Source organism: Mastomys coucha, unplaced genomic scaffold (assembly GCF_008632895.1).
Source record: "Mastomys coucha isolate ucsf_1 unplaced genomic scaffold, UCSF_Mcou_1 pScaffold6, whole genome shotgun sequence".
NCBI lineage: Eukaryota > Metazoa > Chordata > Mammalia > Rodentia > Muridae > Mastomys > Mastomys coucha.
The window spans coordinates 122,616,853-122,626,787 of record NW_022196912.1 but is presented as its reverse complement, the minus strand read 5'-3'; the positions used below and the strand labels follow the sequence as shown (position 1 = coordinate 122,626,787).

The following is a 9,935-nucleotide window of genomic DNA, read 5'->3' as shown; positions in this document are numbered from 1 at the left end:
AACTGAAGCTCCCTTGTCTGTGATAACTCCAGCCTGTGTCAAGTTGACACACAAAACCAGCCAGTACACTATGTAAGTGCCCGCCCCCAAACCCCGACAGTCCAGACCAGCAGGCCCAGGGGGCACATTCAGCCACACAGGACAGATCCTGACCAACCCAGGGTAGCATGCAACCTCAGTTTAGCCTTCCATCCCCTCACACATTTTGTCCCCTAGTAAGTCCAGACACAATACCAGCCTGCCATACTGACCCACCGATGCTCTGCCTACAAGGTACCTAGATGGCTGCCCACAGGGTCCCACAGGATCCCTACAGGGGCTGTCTCTGGGCCTTCCTTCCAATGGTTCTGAAGCTTAACTATAGAGTACCCCATGTGTGTATATGAAGCTCCTGAACCCTTCCCAGTGCTCCTAGGGGGTCAGAGCTCCACACAGCTAATGCCAGGAATGACATCCATGTGAAGGCAGGCTCTCCCACGCTCCTACCGGTCCTCCTCTCTCTGGCTTTTTGACACACGTTCTCTTACACAAAACAAGGGCTGAAGGGATGAGGCTCAGCAAGTTCTGCTCTTGCCTACCCAGCATGCATGAGACCCCGAGTTCCACCTCCAGAGAAAGAAAAAGTAACCAGGTGTTATCTCGCACACCCTTAGCCTTCGCGTTCAGGAGGCTGAGCCATGAAGGTGTCAAGTTCTAGACCAACCTGGGCTACATATCAAGATCTTGTCTCAAAGCCACAGGCAGAAAGAGCTGTTCTTCCCTCATCGGTTGCCCTCCCATTTCTTAGAACCAGAAACCAGGGTGGAGGTGTGAAGACTCGAGCTTTTTTACACCCACCCCCAACCCCAGGACATTCTTACAGCTAAGTCCCTGGATGAGCTTTGTTGAGTTCAGTGGCGCAGGCCTCAGGAGGGATCCTACAATCACCCCACTTCCGGTGTGTACCTCCTTCTTCCTCTTACCACTTGCTTTCAGTAGACATCCAGATGACTCAAAGCCTGTGGAGATCAAACCCAGGTCTCCAGACCCCTAGCTCAGGGCCCAGTAACCACCACAAGCACTGGACTAGGGGTCAGCAGGCCTGGACTTGGGTGTCGGCTTCACGAAGGGTCCATTCAATTCTAAGGATAAACACCTCTCAAAAACACTGGGGTCCCTGGCCTCAGATCTGCCATCCCACAACTCCCCGCCCAGTTCGGGGAGGGTAGAGGCAAGAGCAGTGTGCGGGTAACCACAGGAGTCTGGTACTCCACTCTCAGCTTAAGAGAAAATCATGACCAGCAGAGGCCCCGGGAGCGATGGTTGTATCCATCACTCGGACCAGCTTCAAGACTCCTTGCTGTTGTAGATATTAGCAGCAACTGGGGGTGGGAGGCGGCACGTCGGATTCTTACCCTACCTAAACTTTAACACTCTCCAAGCCTGGATTACCTGCTTGCTCCTTGTCCTGCACCTAGCTCAGCCTGTCCTAAGGCCCAGAGTTGTAGCCATATGCCCGCGCCCCTGATCTGGCCTGCTGGCGGCTCCCAGCCCTGTCCTGGAACCTCCCTTTCTCCATAACCTTCAGCGGGCTCCCAGGAACACATCGGGCTTGGCGGCACCCTTCCATCCACAGGCCCCTTCTGTTTGAAAACGTCTCTGCCTGGGTGCACTGAGACCTTAGTCCTTCAACGCGTTCGTCTAAGGAGATCCGGGGCCTTGGAGGGCCCTCCGAGTGGGCGGCTGTTCTCGAACTTTCACAGCTAGCAGAGTCCAAGATCGTAGTAGGCCTTAGGAGAGTCGCGGCGTTCCACGTGTGCACGCGCCACCGTGTCCTCTTGAACACAGGCAAGGACGATGAGGCTGAGCAGAGGAGTCGCATCCAAACACCGTGGGGGCCCCAGGGTCGAAGCAGATCGAGCGCCGCCCTTCGGACCCTGCGGTCGGGAGGTTCCGCACTCCAGTGTGCAGTGTGCCCACCGCAGTGCCCGTTCCCGGCGCCGCGCGGGCGGGCCCGAGAAGCACAGTCTTTGTCTACTGAGCCCCGAGGCGCCCCCGCCCTCCGCGCCCGAGGCCACACCTTCCAGGCGCGTCCAGCCAATGAGGCTCGGCGGCGGCACCGGGAGCGCGGGGTGTGTCCGCGCCTCGCTTACCGATTGGTTGCGCTCTGTCCCCCCCCCACCCCCGGGGGCCTGAAGCTGGCGGGGCGGGGCGCGGGGTGCGAGGGGAGGCCCCGCAAGCTGGACGCCAGGGAAGCGCTTTTCTAGGAGTCGCCACCCAGTCGCCACCCCGACCCGGCTGCTCGCCCGGAGACCAGATAGCAGGGGTCGCGACGGCCAGCCGCGGGCCGGGGCCCGAGGAGTAGAAGGACTCAGTCGGCTCTCCGGGCCGGGCCATGGCGCTGGACTTCCTGGCTGGATGCGCCGGAGGTAAGGAGATGCCCGGCGTGCCAGGCACGCAGCCTGCCTGGTACGCGGGGACAGGTGTCTTCTTGACCCTTCCGGGCGCACTGGGCGCAAGGTCTGGGGATCCCGGCAACATCGCGGATTGGCCAGAGGCAAGGACAGAACGGGAGGATGCGGAGCGCAACCTACTGAGCCTACCGCAGCTGTCTGAGCGAGGTCGATGACACCAAGCGACCTCCTAGAGGGCTGGCCCGACCCCAGGAGCCCATGCAATGCTTTAAGCTGCTGGAGGGCTCAGGAGAGGAGGTCCACCGGGTGGTCAAATCAGTGGTCATGTCAACCTGACTGGAGAAAGCTCGAAGCTGAGAGCAGGCCAGTCTGCCCATGACCCTAAGGTGCAAACCTGTTGAACGTTTAGTGCCTTTACTTTTACCTAGAGGATTACTTTATTTAGTAAGTGTTAAATAGAGAGCCTGGGTTAGCCACTGGGATTCCAGGTAAATCGACTGAGGTGGCAGTTGGGTCTGGCTGGTTATATCAGGGCTGAGTTCAGCTCTGAGGCCCAGACCTGGCTCCTCACCCACCTGTCTTGCTGTCTTTATCCACTCACCTTCATAACCCTACCCGGAAAGGTCTTGCCTGGAACAGTGATAGACTGGAGTTGGCCTCTGGTGCTTAATCCGTGCTTGCTTCTTCCTGGGTGGAGAATGCTGGTCTGGCAGAATGCCTTCCCTGGGCAGTGACGTGCCCTCGCGGTGCTTGAGAACCACCAGACTGTCACCAAGTCTGTAAGCTGTGGGAAGGCCACAGAGATTTCCACAAGCTGGTGGGGAATTAGAGACCCAGAAAGAGCCCCATCTTAGCCCCCAGCTGTAACAGGGCAGGCAAGGGCATCTGCTATGGCCAAGACCCCCTTGTACTGCAGTTTCCCCAGGGCCAGGGTTCCCTCCATTTGTAGCCTGGTGAGAACAGCTGGCCTGGGGAACATATCTCACCCTGAGGGCAGGCCTGCTTTAGAAACTCCCACTATCCCACAAGCCCATGGGCACTTGCTCAAGTAAGCCTTCCCTGCCTGGGATACCCATCCATCTTCACCCAGCCTGTCTCAGGGTGGTCATGTGCCTTGTCTCCGGCCTGGTCTGCATTCTCACCCAGGGTGTGTAGAGAGTGCCCAACTACCTGAAGTAATGCAGGGTGGGTGAGGTTACAGGTAGATAGAGATGGAGGTCACCTACAGAGCAAGGTTCATCTGGTAAGGAAAGAAATGGGGTGTGGGGTGGGAGACACACGCTCAACCTCTCTGAAGGGTTAGGGCAGTTGCGGGGCAGACAGCCATCTGATTGTGCCCCAGGCTTGCCTTCCAGGTTCCCATCACTGCACAGCTCTGCTCAGAGCATGCTGTCAGACAAGCTCCGAGACGCGTGAGGATCGGGCCGTCTAAAGTACCAGCCTGGTTCCTTCTGAAGGACAGGATGGTGGTGGGGCCTCTTTCCAGAGGAAGAATGCATCGTAGGTGTGCCTGAGTGGCCCAGGATACATTCTATCCTGACTTTAACCTCTCTGAGGGAGGGAGCATGGCAAATACCTGACTTGACTTGTTTCTGGTAGAAAGCTATGCCTCTGCTCTCTCCTGCTGGGAGGGGACTGGTCTCAAATATTGAGGCCACAATAGCCCCTGGGGTCTGGATAGGGCATGGGCCAGTGTGACAGAAATGCCAGATCACAAGATAGTGTCTGCTTGGAGAGGACAGACCTGTCATCTCTCTCAAACTTGTCCTCGTATAATCATGGTGTGAGAGCTGCCCTGGCTATGGTCAGTGGCTTTGGAGTTGGGCTCCTTTCTGTTGGTGTGGCCCATCTCAGAGGTGGGGCAGGGCTACTTGGCTCTCAAAGAGTCTGTAGGTCAAAAGGACATGGGTAGGAAGTAGGAATGCCAAGGCCTGCCAGCTTGGGAACCCTTGGGGCTTCCCTACAGAAGGGGCGGGTGAGAGGCTTGAGGTTCTAGCAACAGTTTGGAAGTGACAAAGACTGTTGTTGCTGGCACCTGTAAGCAGCTGCTCCCAGCTGGGCTCGGCTCTCAGTGGGAAAGGGAAGAAGGCTAACAGGGCATACCCAGATGCCCAGCATACCAGCCATGAGTGCTAGGCTTCCGAAAGCACTAAGAGATCCAGGTTAGCCTAAGAAATGACGTTCCAGAAGTAGGGTTTACAAATAACAAAAACGAGCTAAGCAGGGGCTAGGCTAGTCTGCTCTGTGAGCTCCTGGTTCTGCCCGAGCAACCACAAACCAGGAAGTTAGAAGCAGGTGAAAACAAGGTCCCACTGCCAGAAATGGGTAGAGTTGCGAGGATGTGAGGGGCTCCGTGAGAAAGGGAGCCTGCCTGGAGACGGTGGCTAGTGCGAAGAGATGACAGTGGAAATTTCCCCAGCTCGGAAGGGGCATGAATCTGCAGCTCGAAGGCTGGTGGAGTGCCAAGCAGGGTTGCTTTAAAGACACAGGCACACCCTTGGCACCCCCTGGTGACATTTCTCAAGTCCACACAGAAGGTCTCATAGGCGTGCTGAGAGAACAGTCAGGAGAGGGTTGGCAGTAGGTTTCTTACCCAAAGCTCTGGATATAGCCCAGCAGACTCCAAGCTGAGACACCCTGGAAAGAAGGCCGCAACGGGGACCTGTGGTGGGTGAGGGGTCAGGACCTGTTCACCTTTTTGCCTGTGTAATGACCGGAGTGTTACTAGAAAGTGTTTTATTGAATTAAAAGTGCGGAACAGTGAAAGGGCAGAGTGGCCGGGCAGTGGTGGCACACGCCTTTAATCCCAGCATTTGGGAGGCAGAGGCAGAGGCAGGCAGATTTCTGAGTTCGAGGCCAGCCTGGTCTACACAGTGAGTTCCAGGAAGCCAAGGCTACACAGAGAAACCCTCTGTCTTGAAAAAAACAAAAAACAAAAAAAAAAAAAGAAAGGGCAGAGTGAATGGAGGCCAGACACAGGCTGATCTCTGTGAGTTTGAAGCCAGCCCAGTCTATACAAGGAAATCCAGGCTAGCCAGCATGACCTATCGAGACCTTGTGTCAAAAAGAAAGAAATTAAAAGAACAGACGCATGGAGCAGGGTGGACCACAGAAGGATGCAAGGCACGAGTTTGGAGCCAGTGTTACCCCAGTGCCCTGGTGGGATCTGTGGCCAGCCTTCACAGGACCAAGGTGGTGAGTGGGCAGGAAGCAGCCCCAGGACACAGCTGGAGCTCCAGTTTCATCCCCTCCCGGCCAGGCTCCAAGGATGTACTGCTGTGGGCTCCTCTGTCCTGCTTTGCTCATTTGTAGGAGTTAATCGTCTGAAGTGGGAGGGTTAGGATCGGTATGAACCAAGAACAGTGACCAGCAGTTTGTAATGTTAATGCTCATTGCCCAACATCAGCTGTTGCAGTTAGACATAAAGTGCTAGCAACCAAAGGGGACTTCTTTCTAGGGGAGGACCTAAGACCTCAAGACCTGTGAGCAAGAACCCCACCCCTCCTGCAGGCCAGCCCCAAAGAGACTCCCTGGTAGGTGTTCCCAAGAAGCATAGCAGACTTCTGTCTCTCCTTCCGGGAAATGGGATCATTGGGCTGCAGGGGGCAGGGTGGGGGTGAAGGGGAGTCACTGATTGTTCACTACCGGCATGGCACTCTGAGGAATGTTCTTAAACCTTGCTCTTGGGGGTGGGGTCTCTGGCAGGCTCTTTTTTGTTTGTTTTGTCGAGTCAGGGTTTCTCTGTATAGCCCTGGCTGTCCTGGAACTCACTCTGTAGACCAGGCTAGCCTCAAACTCAGAAATCCTCCTGCCTCTGCCTCCCAAGTGCTGGGATTAAAGGTGTGCACCACCACTGTCTGGCTATCTGGCAGGCTCTTAAATGATAAATAAACTAAGGATGACTCAAAGTAATGTGGCTTGGGAGGTCTTGGTCAGCAGGCCGGGGATCCTCACGCTACCCTGAAGATGCAGGGGTGGAGGCATGAGGGAGGGGTAGGAGGGAGAGGGGGAACGAGAGAGAGGGAGGAGAGGGAGAAGGGAGGAGAGGGAGAGAGGGAGAGAGACAGAGAAAGAAAGAGAGACATACAGAGAGAGACAGAGAGAGGAAGAGGAAAGGAGAGACAGAGACACAGAGACAGAGGGAGAAAAAGACAAAGACACAGAGAGACAAAGATACACAGAGAGAGACATATATATACCAAGATAGACAGAGAGGGTGTGTGTGTGTGTGTGTGTGTGTGTGAGTGTGTGTGTGTGTGAAGTGCCTTTCAGGTGAGCAGAGAAAGGCCAAAATGATGAGTCCCTTTATGAGCATGCCCAGAAGATAAATAACAGAAGGAAGATTCAAATCCCAGCGACGGGCTAACTTCTGACTCCAACATGCTCAAAAGCCTCTTGTATGAGGCACTGGACTAGAGAGAGCTGTACAGTTAGTTCCCTAGGAGACACATCACCTCAAGGAGCTGCGGGGGAAGAAAAAGGACAGATGCTTTGAGCTCATCAGCTTGTTGGCTGGCTCTTGCTACCAGAGGGGACATTGCAGGAATCCCTGGGGATGGGCCCTGGGTCCCTCAGGGTTTCATGGGAAAACCTGGTCAGTCTCTCCTTCCCTTTGGCCATAAAAGGCCAGCACTCACGCCCCCAGGGTTCTGCAAAGTTCTGAGGCACTTGGTCACAGGGACCTTTCTCTTCCAGGTGTGGCAGGTGTGATTGTGGGACACCCTTTTGACACAGTCAAGGTGAGTCTCTTGTGGAGGCACAGACATTGGGACATGCCTGCAGGGTAAAAGTTGCCCCCAGGTTTTGAATGAAGGCAGGGTCGCTATTCCACTGAATGGGCTACCTTACCCATCCTCCTGGAATTGCATCTTCCCAGAGGCAGCTATTACCCATCCTCCTGGAATTGCATCTTCTCAGAGGCTGAGCTGCATGTTGAGTCCACAGCCAAGCGTTGGTCACTTGGCTGGCAGAGACTGGTAATGAGTGATGGGCAGCAGGTTTTCTCCTTTGCAGCCAGATGGAGGAAGCTCACCCTTTCCTGATATGTAGTTCTCCTAGCATCTTCATTGAATTATTATATTATTTTATGTGTTTTGCCTGCATGTATTGTTTGTGTATCATGTATGTGCCTGGTGAACCTGGGATTATAGGTGGTTGTGAACCACCATGTGGATTGTGGGAACTGAGCCCAGAGCTTCTGGAAGATCACCCACTGTTGTTAACTGCTGAACCTCTCATTAACCCCACCCATAGCATATCCCTGACAGAAAGCTAAGAGTTTCGAAAATGCAGAAATGTAAGGAATAGAACCCTACTGGGCAAAGTGTGGTAGCACCCCTGGAATTCCAGCCCTGGGGAGAATTGAGGATTTGAGGCCAGCTTGTGTTAGGAAAGCCTGCTACAACCGCTGGATGTGGTAGCAGACACTATGTAGAAGCCTTGGGAAACTAGGGCTGGAGGATCCAAGTTTGAGGGCAGCCTAAACTGTTCTAGCAAGACCTCATCACAAACTCCTGAAATAAAGCTGAGGGGATTTCTCTTGCAGTCATTATGGATGGGTGCTTGTCACGACTATTTTGAGTGCTGGCATATACCTGTAAGGCAGTGTCACCCAAAGGTACCAAGGCACACCACTTTCAAATGGCCAGGGCAGGCCGGGCGGTGGTGGCACACGCCTTTAATCCCAGCACTTGGGAGGTAGAGGCAGGCAGATTTCTGAGTTCGAGGCCAGCCTGGTCTACAGAGTGAGTTCCAGGACAGCCAGGGCTACACAGAGAAACCCTGTCTCAAAAAAACAAAACAAAACAAAACAAAAACAAATGGCCAGGGCTCTAAACATGGAAGCCCTAGGGCAGGTACTCTGACAGTACCTCCTCTGAGTCACATCTCAATGATTAACTGGAGCTCCAGGCTCTTAGGATCCCTGGACAGAAGTAAAGGAGACAGACCCATATCCTCTGGCAGGAAACTCCTGTGCAGATGTCTCCTGTGGTTGGAGCTGTAAATGCTGAAGTTACTCCTCTGCTGGTTTTCCCGGAGCCCGGGGGCCTGGGATTGGCAGGTCCTTAGACCAGACCTGTACTCGGTAGGGACACTTCTCCATTGGGTGAGGGAAGAGCTGGAGACTGAACACATCTCAAGCTGGGTTGAGGTTCACTTCCTGGTTCTTCCTTTTTTTTTTTTTTTTTTTTTTTTTTTTTTGCCAGGGGTTTACTGGCAAAGAAAGGTGCTCAGTTATTCAGAGCTGGGATTTCTTCCAGTGTGGGTGTAAAGGCCTGGCCTTGTGCACTGGCTTTGACCTTACAAAGCTCTGTCCTTGGTCCAGTCCTCCTCTGCTGCTACTTTAGAACCTGACCTGGGGCCAGACATCTATGAATTGAGGGACAAATGAGGTTACTTAAGTCTTCTTGTCCATCATATGCCAGGATAATTTGAGTCCAGTTAAATGGGTTAATGCAGGCTCTGGATGTTAGCATTCTGTCTAAACTCCACTCCCACAGTTACCTAGCAACAGCCAGGTAGGCCTGACCCACTATAAAAGGGGCTGCTTGTCCCCTCCTCCTTCACATGTTCATGGCCGGCCTCTACTTCTCTACTTTTTTTCTCTCTCTGCCTTTCTCTGCCTCTACTTTCCTCTTAACTCCCCTCCCGTGCCCTGAATAAACTCTAGTCTATACTATACCGTCGTGTGGCTGGTCCCTCAGGGGGAAGGGATGCCTTGGCATGGGCCCACTGAGACATCCCCTTCCCTCATACCTGACTACACCCCCATAGAACACATTCTATTTCTCTTTAGTTTTTAATAAATAGAACACCGGACAGCACAGACCCGTCACCCCTGGGAGAAGGACGCAGACTACTCTCCCCTGGCAAGCGGTAGCCTGTGAATCCCCTTCATAGGCTTGTAAGAAGGAAGACCTTGTCAATCTGTCCACTAAGCAACCCACCACGTCCACACTGTCTGGGTGCCTTCTCCACATCCCCGCCCCTCCCCGGACCTCTGCAACCTTCATTAGTTTGCTCCCATCCACATGGCAGTATGCTTATATCTTGTGATCAAATGTCTCAAACACCTCCCACAGCTGTGTCCAGCCAATAAGAGCCTTGGATTTACCTCCTCAGTAGGGCATGGCAGAGGATGCTGAGGCAGTTGGGACTAGTTCCTGAAGTAGGCCTCTCGGGCAAGAAAGTACTTTTGTCCTGGCAGATGAAACTCCTCTGAGTTGCTGAGTCTACCACCACCCCTCGGCATTTATTCAGTCATGGGAGTCACCCCACTGCCCATGGAGACCTGGGAAGTGTTCTTTCACAAAATCAGTTTGCATGCCCTCCCCCAACCCCCAACTATGGTTGGGCTACTGGTATTATGTTCAAGCAAAGTAACTACTATAAAAGGCAGTTGGTTGGTTGGTTGGTTGGCTGGCTGGTTGGCTGGCTGGCTGGTTGGTTGGTGGTTGGTTGGTTGGTTGGTTGGTTGGCTGGTTGGTTGGTTGGTTGGTTGGTGGTTGTTTGGTTGTTTGGTTGTTTGGTTGGCTGGCTGGC

At 53.9% G+C, this 9,935-nt stretch overlaps 2 protein-coding genes across 2 annotated transcripts in view; one reads left to right on the top strand and one right to left on the bottom strand.

Moving 5' to 3' along the window:
- Slc25a47 (solute carrier family 25 member 47) overlaps nucleotides 1-1,511 on the bottom strand; it is a 19,809-nt gene extending 18,298 nt beyond the window's left edge. Inside the window, exon 1 of the mRNA XM_031356886.1 lies at nucleotides 1,432-1,511. The gene's annotated coding sequence lies outside the window, so the exon portion shown is untranslated. The remainder of the gene's footprint in view (nucleotides 1-1,431) is intronic.
- A 661-nt stretch (nucleotides 1,512-2,172) lies between these two features.
- Nucleotides 2,173-9,935, top strand: part of Slc25a29 (solute carrier family 25 member 29) — an 11,374-nt gene continuing 3,611 nt past the window's right edge. The window contains exons 1-2 of the mRNA XM_031356962.1: nucleotides 2,173-2,408; nucleotides 7,089-7,132. Coding sequence (XP_031212822.1) covers nucleotides 2,375-2,408; nucleotides 7,089-7,132 — 78 coding nt within the window. The 5' untranslated portion in view covers nucleotides 2,173-2,374. The remainder of the gene's footprint in view (nucleotides 2,409-7,088; nucleotides 7,133-9,935) is intronic.